Source organism: Plectropomus leopardus, chromosome 13, assembly GCF_008729295.1.
Source record: "Plectropomus leopardus isolate mb chromosome 13, YSFRI_Pleo_2.0, whole genome shotgun sequence".
Classification (NCBI taxonomy): domain Eukaryota; kingdom Metazoa; phylum Chordata; class Actinopteri; order Perciformes; family Serranidae; genus Plectropomus; species Plectropomus leopardus.
The window spans coordinates 25,403,790-25,421,942 of record NC_056475.1 but is presented as its reverse complement, the minus strand read 5'-3'; the positions used below and the strand labels follow the sequence as shown (position 1 = coordinate 25,421,942).

At 39.7% G+C, this 18,153-nt stretch overlaps 2 protein-coding genes across 2 annotated transcripts; one reads left to right on the top strand and one right to left on the bottom strand.

The window, feature by feature from the left end:
- Window positions 1–5,040: 5,040 nt before the first annotated feature.
- LOC121952356 (terminal nucleotidyltransferase 5C-like) lies at window positions 5,041–10,866 on the bottom strand. The gene is made up of 4 exons (XM_042498979.1): window positions 10,730–10,866; window positions 6,737–7,325; window positions 5,843–5,867; window positions 5,041–5,658 (listed from the first exon to the last, which is right to left on the bottom strand). Exons 2-4 carry the CDS (start codon window positions 7,317–7,319, stop codon window positions 5,055–5,057), a joined length of 1,212 nt encoding a protein of 403 aa, XP_042354913.1. The 5' UTR covers window positions 7,320–7,325; window positions 10,730–10,866; the 3' UTR covers window positions 5,041–5,054.
- Window positions 10,867–11,404: 538 nt separating this feature from the next.
- On the top strand, window positions 11,405–16,492 carry chmp1b (chromatin modifying protein 1B). The gene is made up of 8 exons (XM_042498977.1): window positions 11,405–11,577; window positions 12,882–12,979; window positions 13,084–13,230; window positions 13,357–13,425; window positions 13,551–13,658; window positions 13,747–13,790; window positions 14,094–14,166; window positions 15,749–16,492. Exons 1-8 carry the CDS (start codon window positions 11,562–11,564, stop codon window positions 15,791–15,793), a joined length of 600 nt encoding a protein of 199 aa, XP_042354911.1. The 5' UTR covers window positions 11,405–11,561; the 3' UTR covers window positions 15,794–16,492.
- The last annotated feature ends 1,661 nt before the right edge of the window (window positions 16,493–18,153 follow it).

Sequence of the window (18,153 nt, the reverse complement as noted above, 5' to 3'; positions counted from 1 at the left end):
TTTGCACATTTATCTACTCCACGTGGCAGCTGAGTAACAGATGTTAGAGGAAGAGAAATGAATTTTGTATACGAATGTTTAAACTGTGTCAGCACACATTCAGTTATTTGTATTTTTAAGTTGGAACAGGACGTAATTAAACTGCTTCCAACCTGTGTATGACGAAGCCGAAGGTCTCATCTGAGTGGCAATCTCAATCATGCTTTTTTATCGTCCTAAAGCAAAAGTAGCAACCATGGATTAGCTCTTCGTTTGTACATTGTGCCATTGATTCCCCCCCAAGTTTCCAACCATCTATTGTCTACACGTATTGCTTTTCCCATGATATACTACAATCAGGTGTAATGTTGGTGTCAGAATCACTGTGTGTAGTTTTTTGCTTAGTGAGTGATCTCTCAGCGTCAACAGTTTCTTGTGGAATTACGTCTAATTGGATGCATCACCTGTCTCATGTTTACTTTAAAGCTTGTGCAGTCATTGGTTGGTTCAGGAGAAAGCTGGGCTATCAGATCATCAATTCTACACTGGGTGCTCTGATCCGAACACACCTCCTCATCGCTCTGCCTCCCTAGGGTTGCTGACATAAGAGAGAGGCCTCGGAGGGTTTTTGTTTTCTTTTTTGGGGGGGGGGGGGGGGTTGGGGGCTGAAGAGTTTGGGAGATAAAACACACAAATCAGCATCTAAGGTGCTCCAAGCTGCAGCATTAACTGGTGTCTTGAAATGCCTCTGCTCGAGTGTGAGAAGACTATGATTCATATTTTGGAATCTTATTTTCATATATGGTAGATGGCTCTTAGTGTCGCCTGGAAGCGTCAGATTAGTCGATGACAAATACAGCGATAACATTCTACTGTAGGTGGATTAAGATTATGTGACTGTCTTTTATACACAACATTTCGATTGTACGTGTTCTCTTTTTTAATAAAAAAAAAAAATTGGATATCTCTTAAAGTGAATGTGTTGATTTTGGTCTGATGTGTAGTTGTTTTTGGTCTTAGATGATTTCATGATAAACAGATGCTTTCGAGAGCTGTTGAGCAGACTGAGTCGTATGCAGTCTTTATGATCATTGGGTCATAAACATGCACCGGAGGCAAAGATTCAAGAGATACAGGATGCCGGCACTGTCGTCAACCTGACTGTACCGTTTGCAACTGCATTAAAGCACTGAAAGCTGGGGTGACTCAGACGAGGAACAAACAAGGTTGAGCTGTGACGCACCATGCTCCGCCACACCTAGAAACTGCAGAGACGCCGGAGGATCATGGGAATTAAAATGCATCAATGCATAAAGAACTAAAGGTAACTTTAAAGGGTGTTAAGGAGGCAAAAGGTGTATCACATGTGCACATACAGGCATTAAGAATCAATGTAGAAGAAAAGATGACCAGATGTATAAATGAGCTGTGTTGTTACACTGAAACCATTATAAAAACCAACCTCTGATTATATATTGTATTAAATAAGTGCTGAGAATCAGGATTCTCCAGTGCTGATAATAAAATGTGACATTAAAAGGGCACAGTTTTCACAATATTTGGAATCCCAGTTAGCAATTTTTGGATCTAAAAAACGTTCTGAGAATGGCACAATGCAACCATGCAATGATTTTGTAATGTTCTCAGTGGCAAGTTTTGTTTTAACATTCTCTGTAAATGTCAAGAAATGTAAAAAAAAATGAACATTGCATTACATTACATTTTCATTTTTAAAAAATGGTCTGTAATCTCAGGCCTCAATATGTTCTGAATGTCGCTTTGAAAATGTTCGTCCTTTGTTCTCATGTTACATTGTGGGAATGTTTTACAAAAGAACATATGATCTGTCACCTCTCAACATCACCAAAATATCCTCGCAATGTTGCAGTTATAACATTATGCCTTAAAACATTCTTTGAACATTAGATTAAAATGGTTTTGTTTTTTTCAAATATTATTGCAACTTGTAGGTAACATTAGCCAATGTTGTGGGAACGTTCCCTGCTAGCTGAGATAGATGCTCAGTTTCTAGGTTAAAGCAGGAAACAGGGCCAGGTTAAGGCTATAAGAGCAAATTTGTGTTCTGGATTTTGTTAGGATAACCATTGGATCAGGTTTAGGATTACATGGTCAGTATATATATATATATTTGTATAAATGCAGCAAAAACAAGTAAAGCTGGTGTTTTTCATCAGATACTTGTGTACAAGCAGTGAAATACCCTAATAGTGTCTCTTAAAGCTTCCAGGAACATAATCATCCCCATCAACCTTTACATGACTCCACAGCTCTCTAAATAATGCAGCATTTTGTGCAAATGTCGCTGTATGTAAAAAAGTGAAACTCGGATTTAGGATTTAGCTATCATGCAATGGTAAGAGTCAACGGGACGTCTTTCAGTTTATACAATATTTTAAGTGCCCTTGGCGAACTGAAGAAAAGGATATTCTTATAGTATGTCAGTGCTGAGGAGGACCAGCAGGAAAGTGGGCGTACAGGCTGACAAAGCATGCGGGCTTTGCAATGAATGAAGCTGTGAGAGTGCAAATATTTCTCACATCCAGCTAAAACTCTGAATGCTTTCAACATCAACAGGCATCTACTGTCATTCTTACTAACTTTTGAGGGGGTGTACTGTTCCTTTAAGTATGTATTTCTGACTAATTATAAAAAGTTCTGAGTACTATGCAAGCCAATAATGTTACCAAGGCACCAAGAAACCGACAGAACAAATGATGGTAAAATCCAACTACATAATAAAACTGACAGTGTAACTCAGACCACCAATAGAAGAGTCCAGACAAAGCGGTTGTGTTATATTTATTACCACAATAACACAACAATCTGAGCAACTAGATATATCATAACAGGAATATTTGAATTTCTCTACCGGTGGAACATTTCCGTGATGATACACAACATACCCAAAAGTCTCGAGATAGACACATCACTTTCAAGCTACATGGGGCACTACGCACACAGTATTTAAGACATCTTTAATATCTAGTTGGAGATTCACGAGCATGTCAGAAACACCTTCATTACTCAACAACAGCGATGTGCATTTACATTGTGCTTCAGTCTCAGATTTAGTGTGAGCAGCCCACATATCCTAACCTGTGCTTTTTTAAAAATTTTTAAATACTTAGTAGATGTACTGTAGCTATGCAGACACAATGAACAAACACACAGGGACAGTGCAATAACTGCTGGCTGCATTCATAGACTGCTTAAATAATTGAAATGTGCAGAAACATTTTTTGTAACACAACGGCAGGCAAAACCCCGACACAACACTTACTACATCCACTACAACAAACAACTGTCACCATATAATACACACAGGAAGTCTATTCAGCCTGATGGAGGCATCGTGTGGCCACACGTGTGAACATGCTCTCTTGATTTCGGCAGAAAAACAAGACAGCCAAGGCTCTCCTCATAATGCTGTCAGAGGGTGCATCCTTGTGGTGTTTCTGTGTTTGATAGAATACAGAAAGAAGTGATAAGGCCACAACTCCTGGTTTATAACTGTCTAGCACAATGCTAAAATGTTTACAATACAAAATAAATAAACTAAACACTCCATAACATCTGTCACTGATAGGGGGTTTGAATAATTACACTAGGGGGGTGTATGAAAATTATTGGGGGGGGGTCATATTTAGTTAGGGAAGTTAGGGAATTTGCATAAATTAGCTTTTAACATTCAAAGAAAACCCCAAGCCCCCCAAAAAACATTTTCTTGTCATTTTGAGGGAGGGCGTACTTTAGTCGTTGCTATTTTCACTTATTATGTGATGTCATTCATTTCTCTGAGCCAAAAAATTATAAAGTATTTTTTAATTTTGTTTAAACTGTGAAATGAATTACACATGGTGTTTCTACAATTAAAAGATAATTTTGCAAGTCAGGAAAGTTACAGTTTATCATAAAACCGTTGATGTACCAGACTGTGAAAATGCATCCATAATTAGGAACACTAAGTCAAAAATAAGTTCAAAAAGAAAAAGCAATAAAAAAGACCAAAAAAGACTTGGTTATGTAAAACATAGCTAAGTTACCTAGCTAGTTACCAGCTAGCTGATGTAGGGGACGTATATAGTGCGAGACGAAAGATGTAGTTCCTGGGTTGAGTTCACACAAATCTTAATTGTACTACACAAGACCTACGACAAACTGCTACTTTCTTGACTCGAAAAGTTATCTTTTAAATTTACAAACATCAAATTCATGGCACAAGATCAAAAATATATTGTCTCACCATTGATTATCATACATATTTTTTGTAGGGTTCAGTAACCCTCTGGTGGGAAACATGAGGGCTGAGACCCCCCCTCACCACCCCAATAATTTTTATATGGTCCCTAAAAAACAAATCTTGGATCTTTTGTTTCTACCTAAATTAGGTGTTTACATTCACAAATATAGAACTTACACTATCATGGAAATACCACAGTAAATTTTGTCTAATGTATGCCCTCAGTAAATGGTGTTCTATTTCTATACAGTGAAGTACAGTCACATGCTGAAATTTACTCCACAGAGACTGATGATTCACAAAACAGCTATATGGGGTTTTAACCCCTCAGAAACGTTACGGATTTTTCATATTTCAAACTTTAACCAAACAAGATTTTTGCTGCCAACAGTTGTTTCATAGATTATGTTTTATACGTTGAAGTGTATCTTCAAGCCAAAGAGAGTTGTCACTTACAACATTCTCCTCAACAGGGGATAGTGACCAGTATAGAGCCCCGCCAAAGCTGAGCTGGACCAGCCTTAAACAAAGTCCCGCCATTTATATGTATCCTCCCGACCAGCTCTCTGAAAAGTGGGCTCTTAAGAGTTTCCGTCCTCTCCAAAAGTTTTCGTCTTGAAAGGGTGACATTCATTGCGTCCATGCCACCTTTCAGTTCTGACCTTTCATGTCAAAAGCAGGAGGGGTTTCAAAGCATCAAACAACACTGCGCCCGTGGTTGCCTGTTGTCGTTAAAACTTCCATTTTTGCCTCTGCTGGCAGAGTGCCATGCTGAAAGCAGCCTACATGCCTCTCTGTGGGCGGGTCACTGTAGCTACACCAGGCCAGTCTGCATGTGGACGTGTAGCGGGTAAGGGTGGTAGACGAGTGGGGGCTGGGCCTGGGTGATGAAGTAGCTGTTGTAAATTGGCTCTGTCATGTACGGAGCGGGCTGATAGAAACAGGTGACATTGGCCGTGTTGGGGATGGCGTTCTGCTCGCCCAGCACCCTCAGAGCAAGGACAGTGATCATATTTAGTGTTTGTCTCCGTTCATGTCCCATCAAACACACTGTGCTCTCATCTATCACCCGCCGCAGGGTCATCAGGTAGTCGTACTTGCTTGTCTCCTCGTTGCCAATGAAATGGCACTGCAGGTAGGCCTCGATCTTCCGCTGCTGCTCGCTCACGTCAGGGAAGTCGATGAAGAAGCGGGAGCACATGTATCGCTCCAAGGACTTGATCTCTGTCTCGCTGGCTGGTCTGAAGTTCCTCACGAGAAGGTCGCTGTATTTTAGCAGTCCACCTCCTCGGATCTCCTCTGGGTTGTGGGTGGCGATAAGGCGGTTGCGGAGGTGGTCCATCGCCTGATCGAAGTCTCCATACATGCACTCTGCTTCGACAGTGATGGTGGGACCACCTACGGCCCCGGCCCATGAGCTTGCCCCGCACCTGTTTGGGATAGCATCCACCAGCTCAGGTGCTTGGTCACTGATATGAGGCTGAGCACTGACAGCTAGTGTTTGGCTTTTAGTCTCTGAATCAGGAGGCTTCTTCGAGTGTTTTGGCCTCACAGTTTGTTCTGCAGTTTCAGTCGAAGCATCTTGAAGTGTATTAGCTGGACTGCATGTGGGAGCTGAAAGGGTTTCTAAGGTCTCTGGCCTCGAGCTTGGAACATTTGAGCCAAGAGCTTGAGCACCATCCACTAAAGGAGGCTTTGGCTGAAGGGCTTTGGGTATTTCTATGGGTGGAAACAGCTGTTGAGTCAGATCTGACAAATCAGTCAGTAAAGACCATTTCTCGGGCTTATTGAGCATCTTCCTCGACATTTTCCTTTGTAATTTTGGTGAAGGGCAATAGTCCGGTACAATGTCTTGTGATGTGCTGCAAGTTTTCTTAGCTGGAGGAGGAAAAGAACACTCAAGATGTGGATCTTGTAGGTTCGAGGTATTCCCAGTCCTGCAGATTACAGAGTCTACTTTGAACTGAGGAATTTCTGCACAATGGACTTTCACCTGTGGAACCAACTTTTCTGCTGGTTGGGAGGCTTGTGACGCAGAAAGCTCTTCGTCACTTTGTGGCTTTAAACATGCATGAGTCGTCTGTGGATCCCTGACATCGGTTAATAAAGTTTTAGGGGAAGAAACTAAAGGATAAACACTGTGAAACTGTCCTTTCTCTCCTGCGTTTTCTTCACATAGCTCAAACACAATCTCCTCCTCTGAATGAACGTCCTCTATGTCATCCACTTCCTCCGGCTGTAAGATAATGCTCTCTGGTCCTAACAACTCCTGTGCCTCGTGCTTTTCATCCACATGCTCAGTCTCCACATGTGGAAGCTCTTTCTCAAGCACAGAAACTGTGTCACCCTGGCATGGACTTTCTCCGCTTGGGTATTTTTCGATTACCGATTCAGCATTCAGAGGAATGCTTTTCTCTTTCTCTTTCTTGTCATCCTCATTGTCTCCTTTAGACAAATTCCCTGCATTCAATGCCAACTTTCCTCCTTGTTTTCTTTCAGTCTCCCAGTAAGACTCCAGCATACGGTCTAGTATTATCTGGAAGGAGTCCACGCTGAACTCGAACTGTCTTCGAAGGGAGCTGACAAATCTGAGTCCGACTGTTTTAGCTCTGTTGTTAGAAAGTGAGATAAGGCTCCATCTGTCGTGCTCATTGAAAACTTTCACCATCTTTTGCACATAGGCTTCCTTCATTGTCAGGCAGGTGATTTTACGTCTGTTAACTCCACAGGGGAGGAGGTCTCGTAGGCTGCCCAGCACCACCTCCTTTATCACCTGGAGGTCCTCCTGCCTCGGCAGCTCCACTCCGAAAATAATGTCTAAGTCTTTATAGCCCAGGCCATTATCCCTCACCAGGACATGGCTGGCAGTCGCGCCATTAAGCCGTATATCTTTCACTTGGATGTCTCTTTCGACCAGCCGATCCTTCACCACACGTATGATGTCTTTCGCTCTCACCTGCAGCGTGGGAAAATTTCCTCTCCCATGGATGGGGATTACCTCAGTCAAAACCTTGTCCAGGGCTTGGATTTGCTCAGGGCTCAAGTTGTGGAACCTCCTCTCCGTTTGAAGCTCCATCATCTTCACCTGTGAAACAGAGGTCCAACATATGCATCAAGTTGTGGCTCATGTGAGGATTAATGGCCAATGAAAGATTGAAGCAGCACAACAGAGTAGAAAACATGTTTTTTCATTTCTGAGAATAACATAATCCACTAGCTTTGCCCATTTGTCTTCTGTACAATATGCCCTTTTCAAATAGCACAGCAAAACTTCTGTTCTCTACACAGTGATTGTATCATCCCTGCACCTTGTCTACATCCCTATACTGTAAGATGTTTCACACTCATTTGTTAACTTGGAAGTCAAAGCCTTCTTCACAGGTCTGGCATTTGCTCTTTTGTTTTCTTCTGCTCCTGGAATCCTTAAATGGACAAATGCAGTCAAACAAATATAACCACTGTCCTGTGGGCTTTTGCCAGTTATGTTTTCACTCTCATTTCTCTCTGATTGCAGTACAAGCTACACTATGTGACACTGTTTATCAGCTAGATTTGAAATACAGCCATTGCTCGGATTTTCTGAAACATTCGGGATAAAGGGCAGTAACATACTCAAAGCGTGCTCTGAGCCTGAGTGATGCTATCAGGGGCAATGTAGTGAGGGAAAAAGCGGGACTGATTACCCAGATACCAGTGGGAGGTGGGTCCTTGAAAAGCCTGCAATGAAAAGTTTGGTTTTGTTTGCATTTTTTTTTTTATTTCTATGTAATTTTTTACCATACCTAAATTAATATTGGAAAGGCTAAATTTTGTGTGGACAATAGTGGACGCTCTCTGAGGCCCCTCTCACACTTGCACAAGGTGCAAATGTTGTAGTCTGCCCCTGCACTTAGATTCGTCTCTTAACGAATCCAGAGCCGAGTGAGTCACTGCTTATGCTGCTGGAGCACCAATGTACACTAATATGTCTTTCCCCCAAGAAAAAGAAATTGAGGTTCCGAAAAAGAAAATGGAGAAATTACAAGGAAAGAAAGCAAACTAATTCTACTCTTTAAAAAAAAGCTGTTTGAGAGACATGGATCAAGAGAGGATGGGCGGGGGGCCCACAGAGACTGCTTTTGCACAGGGCCCAGAATTTAGTGTTACACCCCTGGATGCTACCACTAAGTGGAATCAGCAAGTCATAGGCATTAGTGGTTGAACTACTTGTGATGCACTGTAATTATTTAAATTTTCTGATGCACATTCAAATACAAAGGTGCACTCGCATTTATCTCTAAAACACATCATGAGAGAATATTCTACCACACGATTGTCATGATAACAGATATTTGCTTCAGCCAATTTCTAAGGTGTGGTGTGTGGAGCTATATGCATTGTGAGTTTTGAAAGGAACTATGATCACATACATTCCAGTAGTATTATGCACGTCACCAGCTGTTTTCTCCATGATCATGTGTCTGTCCACTGGTTACAGGTGAGTCACCTGTCTGTCATTCTCTGACTGACAGCTGAATGGACAATCTTGTTGATAGATCTATAAGTAACAGGCTGGTCTTGTCTATTTATATTGTACCTGTGTGTATAAGCTCTCTCTCTCTGAAGTAGGACTGCTAGATCTAAGCTTGTCATACCAAATAGAGCTTATAATGCATTAGTTGCGCATTATGCCCCATAATGTTGCTAATCAACTGTAATGTGCTTATTCCTGCTGTTATAATGTGAAAACATTATATCTGTAAGAGGGAAATGGGTACATCCTCGTTAATGTACACTGACTCACTCACTACTGGGGCCAATTTTTTTGCCTAATACTGGTATGCTTTGAAGTACCTTTATACTCTCACACCATGGCAACGTAGGTCAGTTAAAAATACTCAGGGTGAACGGTCTCACTATTCCTTATACTAAAGTGCTTTTCATTATCTATTTTCAGAACTGATTTTTAATTTTCCAAAAAGGAGGATATTACATTTTTCACTAGATTTTTGTCTGTAAGAAAATTCAGCTTATGTCATTTTGTGCCATTGGCTGTGGCAATGAGCCATTTATATCTATAGGGAGCAAGTCCTCATCTACAGAGATAACCACGCTGCACCGCCATTTTTTCTACAGTAGCCCAGAGCAGACAAACTAAATTCAGGCTAAGGTTAGGGCCATTCCCATTTTTGTGTCTGCCATTGTAGTTAGCAGCCCCTAAGCAACAAAAGCATATGAAAAACACCACTTCTTGAGCATTTATTTCCTTATTCTGTGTTTTTACAAGTTTTACATGTCAATCAGCTAAAGAGAAACACAGATTTGTGACATGAAACTACTTTTTGCAGTGTTTTTACTGGTATAAATCACCGGGTCCATTTGTTTTGGAGTTAAAGAGCTCTCTGCAGATATTTTGGCTCCTGGAAAAAACCTCCTGAACAATAAACACTGACAAAAAATTCTGATCAGGAGAAGTTTCAGCTGACTGCGATCTGCAATCATCACCCCTAGATGCCACCGAATACAAATAAATACCCCTAAAATGATAAGATGATATAAAATACATTATTTTATAGTTTGTTTGTTTTTTTTTTTAGTAATCATTCCAATGTCATTTTTGAATTTTTAATATATAATTTGTATAAAGAGAGACACAAGAACAACTGTTTCTTTTAATAAATTACTATATTGTCAGAGCTTAATATAAATAGACTACTTTCAAATATATGTTTTATGTCAGTGGGAAAAAAAAGCAAAAACATATTGATTTTACAGTTTCCAAGCTGTCCTGGTCAGAGGATGTACTGTAAACAGCACTTGATCATCTGTTGAGTGCACAGTGTGCAAACAGCCCACCACATCCTCAGCCTGTGTCAGTACTTGGCGGTCATCGGTGTAAATGCAGTGCATAACTCGGGGCACAGGGAAGCATGGCCCACAGCAGCCTCTAGTGAATCTCAGGGGTTACATCAGCTCGGTCCTGCAGCAGGACTGCTCCTCTGCCACTTCTTTATAGATAAGACTATATGAGTCATACAGCCCCTGAATGAAGCATCACTCGTTGGCTCTCCTGGATTATTTCCCCTGTGCGCAAAAAAAAAAAAAAAAAAAAACGACGCAAAACGCACCACTTGAGGTGTTGTGAAATTCATATAATATTGAAGCCTTTTGACTACAATATAGCATATTACAGAGTATATTATTGCGCCTGTAGATTGTCGTGATCTGGATGCACACATATTGGTGGACATTTTCAAACACTCCTAAGAACATTTTGCACAGGCCATGTTTTGTTGTTTGATGTTAAAACTCAAAATGCATGTATCAACTAACTACAGCGAGCTCAGCATCTGTATTTTTGATGCATTTATACTCAAAACAAGACACAGATGCAGGTCACAAGTTGGCATACAGTCTAAGCAAATGAACAGGGGCAATATACTGGAGGAAAATATCAGTATCTGCGTTTTACCGGGATGAGACACAATAACATCATTTTAAAAAACTCACCTGATTTGTGGTCAAAATTTTAATGGAAAGTAAAGCCAGAGTAGCAACACAAGAAAAGAAAGAAGAAAAAACAGTGAGATATCCAACAGGTTTTATCCTTTGGAGAGGTTGATGCTGAAGTTAACACGGACAGTTTCTTCTCAGCGCACGAGCACTGTTTCCATGGCAATCAGGCGTCACGAAATTTACGGTAAATCACGACGCTCCGGTCTAGCAAGTAACAACCACTCAAGTTTGAGACTAACAACGAACCTCGGGGCCATCCAAACGCATCTTAACAGTTTGATAAAGTTTTATTGGTGGAGCACACCGACGTGTCAGGCTGAACTACCTGCGTGCCACCGCACTGCCGAGCTGTTGCGGGGTGAACATCACATCAGACGGGGGTGAGTCATCCTCTCTCCCCGCCGTGATCCACACCGTAAATCTAATCATCAATCAACCGCTTTCACCGCCCACTACTCCGCCGGTACAACGCCACATCCACTTTTATGTCCCCATATTCACTCGCCAAACAATATCAGCGCAAAAAGCCGAATAAAAACATTAAAAGTGTCGTTTTTTTGGTGTAACTGGTTAGTTTTTTTTCTTTTTCATTCACGTTTTTGAGAAGGAGGGAGGCAGCTCACTTGTGACGTCGGACGGAATACCGCCCCCACGTGACGCTGACGTCGGTCATATTTTGGTAAGACATCAGGAAGTGCGGAAGAACACCGAAACCCTAAAAGGCTGAAGTTTCACCGACTGCTTTTGCTTTATTTGACTACTTTTTGTCAAGTTTTCTTAAGTGTTTTTTCGTTTAGTTGTTGGATTCACCAAGAGCCGAGTCAAGATGCCGAAAATGGAAGGTATCCTTTTTTAAAACAGCGGTGAGAGAAAGGGACGTAAGACTGTGGTGTAGCGTCAAAAATAGAGCTTTAAAAAAAGAACAACAACATAGCGAGACTAGTGAGATTTGGCCTGACAGACATACGAAACATTACGAAGATTTTTTTGATATTCACTTAAGACACAAGTGCTATCCTATAAAATTACCTGAACAGTTTCAGGTCAATGGCGGGCGTCGTTACAGCGGACAGAGCCGGGCTGAAGGCCTCAGCAGCTACATTGCTAATGGCTGGAAATACCCACCAACCGACACTTGGCAGGTTACACTTTAACTGTGTTTTTATGGTGTTTGTTAATACTCCAAATATTTAAATAAATAGTCCAGTTTTTACCAGATGATGTTTTTATGACTGGCTTTGATTTTACCCTTTGAAACCTGGATCGTTATTAGTTTTCTTGCCTGTCCCAAACATTTAAACCTTTGAAACTTTGAGCAAATGTGTGCGAATTCTTTCAAAAACGTGTGAGAAAAAGCTAATCTGCAACAAATTGCAAAAAATAAATAACTAAAATGCCACAAATTTGTTAGTTATAATTAATATATGTATAATTTTTAGAATTATCAGAATTGATTTTTTAGCACCTTTTCATTTTTGTTTGGCTAAATTCGGTTAATTTTCATGCAAAAGCTGCTGATTCCCTTTTTGTTTCCAGAAAGAGGCAAAACATAGTATGTAAGCAGTTTTGCAAAAAGCATTTCCAGCAGGTATCCAGTCAAACTTCATATACTGTAAATTGGAACCTTTCATACAATCATGGCGCCCAAAATGCTTCACAGAGCTAGATTAAAACAGCAAAGACAAAAAAAAGTAACAATAAAAAAAGACATCAACAAATACAATTTTGCACAACCAAAAATTACAAAAATATACCATAAAATGTTTAAAAATAAATAGAAGTCAATAAAATAAAGCTGTAAAGATATGTCTTAAGGTTTCTTTTAAAAAATGTCCACAAAAGTGGAGTCTCTCAGATGGTGACACAGACCACAATGGCTTAACGTTGATACCCCATGCGTTTTTGTTGAAATCCGTAAGATGACCAGAAGGCCAGCTGCAGAGGATCTGAAAGGCCTGCTTGGTACATGTACATCTGAAAAGCATGTCTGAGATAAGTTTGTGCCAGGCCAGTAAGTGGTTTAAAAACTTTCATGTAAGGACCTCCCACTGCTGTTTCCTCCACCCCCTCCAAATATCGAGGGTAATTAAAGGTTGCTTTGTTGTGTTTGTTTGGACTTTTTTTTTCTTTAACGTCATTATCACAGACCAGCTCTTCAATTTAAAGTTCGCTGCCAAAGAACTTGAAAGAAGTGCCAAGAAATGTGACAAAGAGGAAAAATCAGAGAAGGCTAAAGTTAAGAAAGTAAGTTGCTTTTTTTCTCCTCCACCCACTCTTTAAGATAGCACACTATGAAAGCCTGCTCTGGAAGATTTTACTGAACCACTTTTTTTTTGTGTTGTCTCCAGGCCATCCAGAAGGGGAATATGGAAGTGGCAAAGATCCATGCAGAGAACGCCATCAGGCAGAAAAACCAGTCTGTGAACTTCCTGAGGATGAGTGCTCGGGTAGACGCTGTAGCATCAAGGGTCCAATCTGCAGTTACAATGAACAAGGTACATTAAATGCTGCGTCAGTGCAAACTGCTGTAGTCCTAAAAACACTAACAGGCTGAAGATTGTCGCTTTGGACGTAAGACAACTTGCTGATTTTCGTTTTATTTATTGTGTTTTATTTCTCAGGTCACAAAATCTATGTCTGGAGTGGTGAAAGGAATGGATAGAACTCTCAAAACCATGAATCTGGAAAAGGTAGAGTGTCATATGCACAGGAAATATAATTGTTTTCCATCTTTCTGTCTAGCAAAATAATGTAAATCTCATAACGCATTTAAACAAACTCCTCTGAGTTATAAAACAATGTCTTTTTTTATTAGATTTCGGCACTCATGGATACATTTGAGCGCCAGTTCGAAACCCTGGATGTTCAGACAGCCCATATGGAGGACACCATGAGCAACACAACGACACTCACAACACCACAGGTACACTTCTCCGCTCTACTCTCAAATTCTTACTTGTTGTGTTTAAAAGACAAACACATTCGCTTTAAATCTAATGTGTGTTTTTCAGAACCAAGTGGAGGCACTGATGCATGAAATGGCAGATGAAGCAGGGTAACCTTTTCATTTTTTGTCTCAACATTCTTTTGTAAAATGGTGCATGGGTCTATAAATGCACTGTGGAAATCAAAAGAGAAAATTGTGTGCAGTTATGCTCGGGCATGTTACAAAACAATCATGCTCAATGCGAAAACACCCTAAGAATACAGGCCTAGGTTGTAAGTGGTAAATGGTGGGTATTTCAAAGAATGTGATAAACATTTATTACAAAGAATGTTTTTGACAGTATTTTTCGGTATAATGTGAGAAAAGTGTCTGTAATCTAAAAATAAAGTTTGAATGTTGCTTTATGTTTAGATTGGACCTGAACATGGAGCTCCCTCAGGGACAGACGGGATCAGTGGGTACCAGCGTGGCCTCTGCAGAACAGGTACATGATCTGAACACTTGGTGATAAAAATTTGGCACAGTTATCTGACAGCCCTTCCACTGGTCCTCATAGGGTTTTATTTGATGATTACACCTCTTATTTCGATGGATGCGGACCATTTCAAGACATAACAACCATAGCAAATTCAATAAATGCTTCTGTCAGGCAAAAAAACATAGAGAAATCACAGTTAGAACTCATCTATGAAGCATTATTTTCATCCAAAGATGGATATTATGCCAACAAAAGAAAATGCTGCTCATACAGTTCTCATACACTCCCAAAAGTCCAGGTGATCTAGATCCTGCAAAATATTTAATCCAAACACATAATTACATCCATAGATATCAATGAACTGCCATTGCATCGTTTAAAATGTTCATATTTCTCCACATATTATCCACAATTTCTTCCACTTGCATGTAAATATACTGACTTCCTTATCAAAATGGAGGCAAACTCCTGACCTTTGAAATGATGCCTCACTTGAGTTAATGAGAGCTTCTATGCCTGCTCCGTAAGCCTGTTAGCCAATGAGGGCCTGTTTTTCACTTGTCCTGCCAAAGAAGTGCCAAAATCAATTGTGGCAAACTATCATAGACCAAAAGTTGCTTTATAGAAGACCATAAACAAATGCTTTCTATACGCAAACACTCTGTTGTACATCGACCATCATCAATTTGAGCGTACCCAAAAGTTTTGTCAGGCCGAGCGCCTCTGAGGATGTGTGAAAAAATCCCCTGAGTGAACATCATACCTTTATTTTTAGCAGCGCGGGGTGTAATCCTCCAACGTCACAGCTCAGTTTACACTGAGCATGCATCATACCATGTCCCAGCCTCCTTTGCACAGCCTCGAGTTCTGCGTCACATCTGAGGTTACTGAGCCAATCAGTAGCCAGCGATTGGCCCGATGGCTTATGGCTCTTGTAGTCAATGACACTCCTAAACTTCAGAGCAGTTTTTAACCCCTTAGTGCCATCATAGAGTGTTATAAATATACAGAAATGATAAACTCAGTGCTCCTCTGTTGTCTTAAGGGAAAAAAAACATTGTTCACATCAATGTGGGCTCTCTAGGAGTGTTTTTATTTACAGTAAGCTTCTAATTAGACATTTTCTTTCTTTATTCCACTCATAGTCACACATTCAATTCATTGTTTTATCGTCTGTTTTAAAAAAGAAAAATGGTGAAAAAAAGCTCAGAAAAACATGTAAAATGTTTATTTTCTGTGATATTGTTATCTACTGTGAATTTGGACTCTACAAGGTTGTATGCTGTGGCCCCTTGTGTTTTCCAGCTAATATGTCCCAGTTTGAGTTATCCGCAGCATCTTTATTCAAGAAAATTTTCTTACATAGAATTTTTTTGTTGATTATTTGTAGCAGTTAAACCACATAAACTGAGTGAAAAATTACAGGAAGTGTCCAACTCTCTGCCAGTGATACTGTGTAATTGGCAAAGACTTTAAAAAATGCAGCATTTACAGAAAGTCTAAGGGAACAGATTCTCTGCTTAACCCTGGTTCTTTGCCTTCATCTCCCTCACTAATGCCTGTCGTTTGCTCTCTCTCTCGTCTAAAGGACGAACTGTCGCAAAGGCTCGCCAAACTCCGAGATGGAATTTGAAGGACGACTGCAGTGGACTGGCACCGTCACGCAGAGTTCCAGAACACTACCTGAATATTACTCCCACACACCTTTTTATTTACATCATGTCGCTTCTCCTTTTTACATCTGGTGTGTCTCTGACAAGGAGCTACTGCATCATTGAGGTTTTTTTCCCATCAGTTGTGGCCCTTATTGGTTGTGTGGTTATAATAACTTTTGGATTCTGTAAACTAACAGAAATTCTAGTTATTGAAAATGTATATTTCTTAAATATACATATATACCGGAATGGAAGGTCTAATGTAACATGATTATTTCACATGTATACTTAAGAATTTCTCACATTTTCTTACAAATATGGAGCGTGGCACTTTTTGTTCTGTATTTACAGGCCGATGTCATAAAGTTAAGAGGAATAAGCTGAAGATTTTGGGCTATAAAATTCAATTTCTTGTTCTTACCCCTGTGTGTGCAGAAAACATGTATGCATTTTCTCTTCTTGTTTTCAGTGTGAAAGACCCTCGTACCTACTATTGACTGACTTCTTGTTTAGACTTGTTGCATTTTACTTCTGAGGAATATTTTAAGAAGATATGGCATGATTAGCCCTGTGTGTTTGTCTGGTCATCTTCAGTATTTTCACTGATCATTTGGGTAGGGGTTACTGTTTGGAGACTACATTCTGTAAGTACACAATAAAATTTTATAATACTTTTATCTTTGTGTCTTTTCATTAATTTAATGAAATTCATTTTACTCGCTTCATATATATTTCTATTTCATCGGTAGTGAAATATCCATCTTAAAAGTGAATTACAAAGACATAATGTATATCCTTGGTGGAAATTGCAGTGTGTTTTTATGATGAAGTATCGGCACCTCCAGCTCTCGGGGTGAATGGGAAACAAATGGTCTCATTCATCAACATTATGTAGGTGCCAATATTTTGGGAAAATATGCTCAGAGAACCAACACAATAACGGTTCAGACTAAAAGTGCATTCAATAAGAGATTTTGTCAGAAATATGGTGCAAATAAACAAGACAAAGGACAAAAATATAAACATGCAATCTAATCATATAGAAAATGACATCAAGTATATCAGGTGTCTATAAAGTGGCTTTCCTCACTTTATTGTATTATTTCTGGCCATGTCATTGCCAGCGTCTTCTCTAATTTCGCCATCAACCCAAAGGAGACAAGTGGTCCAAATTAGCTGCTCTCTGTCTTTGACCTCTGTCTGTTACCGCTGTGTCCCTCTTGGTTATCATTCAAGAGGAAGTCTTCACTTCAAACCTTTCAAACACTTCAAGATCTTCTGCAACACTGCATGCAGATGAGACCAAAATAATCCATCAGTGTGGGCTCTAAAAAGTCTATTTCAATGAAAAAAAAAAACAAAACAAAAAACAGCTAAAAACAAGACATCTTACTTTGCTGTAACCAAACCATCTTTAGTGTAGAGTGTTGTCAATGACATTTTGGAAGGTTGTCATTTTAGCTGTTAACTGAAGTGTACCGTGGTTCTAATATTAAGTGCATGAATATGAAGTATTTCATCAGCCTAGTTAAGGACAGCACATTAGCATTACAGCCCAAGTAAACAATGCAAAATTGTGAAAACATGAAACATGTATGCAAAATCTTGCAATGTTTGTCTACAACTGCTCATAATATATTTCACTTATAAAAGTATATACTAGAAATATAAACATATATATCTATGTTTTGCGCCTTGGATGTTGCCATACTGGTTGCCACACAATTAATGTGTGTATGTTTATGTGATGGTGTCACGCATGAACCGAAAAAGCTGGGTACGTTATGGACAATAAGGGTGCCAGCACGTAAACACTAATGCGCATGTGCAGTAAGCTGCAGAAGACACTTTACTCCCCTCTTCTGGCTGCTGTGTGGAACTGCATCATGACGTTATACACGCGTAACATCCGACTTTCTCGATACATCCATGGTAATAGTGGTGTATTAACATTCGTGTGACTTTACACGTAATAATGATACTTTTAATAACGAGTCGTTTGTTGTTGGTTTTTTCTTTTCTTGTTTGGTCAATCTAGATATGAATTCTCACACAGCTTGATCAATGATTATTTATGTAATTATAATTTTTTTTTTTTTAGATTTTAGCTTTCTGTGGGGGTGAGTGTTTGCTTTTCAACAGCAAATGTTGACCTGATGGGTCTTATTTAAACTGCATATAGAAAAAGTCATTTTTTTTTACCTATTCATACAAACAGTTTTACCTTAGGATTTTAATTAAACTTCACATTTTAAACTTTGTCAGAGACCCAAGTTGAAAAACATGTTGACGTTAAGTACTTATATTGATTATTGTGTACTTGTTAATGAGTTATTCA

Bases quoted from the DNA above. Each gene is read 5' to 3' on its own strand.
- LOC121952356 (XM_042498979.1), bottom strand. From the start codon at position 7,319: ATGATGGAGCTTCAAACGGAGAGGAGGTTCCACAACTTGAGCCCTGAG. The intron at 5,868-6,736 runs AAAGAAAACAAG...CCAGAGACCTTA, and splicing joins GGAGTCTTACTGGGAGACTG to GAAACCCTTTCAGCTCCCAC. The intron at 5,659-5,842 runs GTCCAGCTAATA...GTGCGGGGCAAG, and splicing joins CCTTTCAGCTCCCACATGCA to CTCATGGGCCGGGGCCGTAG.
- chmp1b (XM_042498977.1), top strand. The intron at 13,426-13,550 runs GTAGAGTGTCAT...TTTTTTTATTAG, and splicing joins AAACCATGAATCTGGAAAAG to ATTTCGGCACTCATGGATAC. The intron at 13,659-13,746 runs GTACACTTCTCC...TGTGTTTTTCAG, and splicing joins CGACACTCACAACACCACAG to AACCAAGTGGAGGCACTGAT.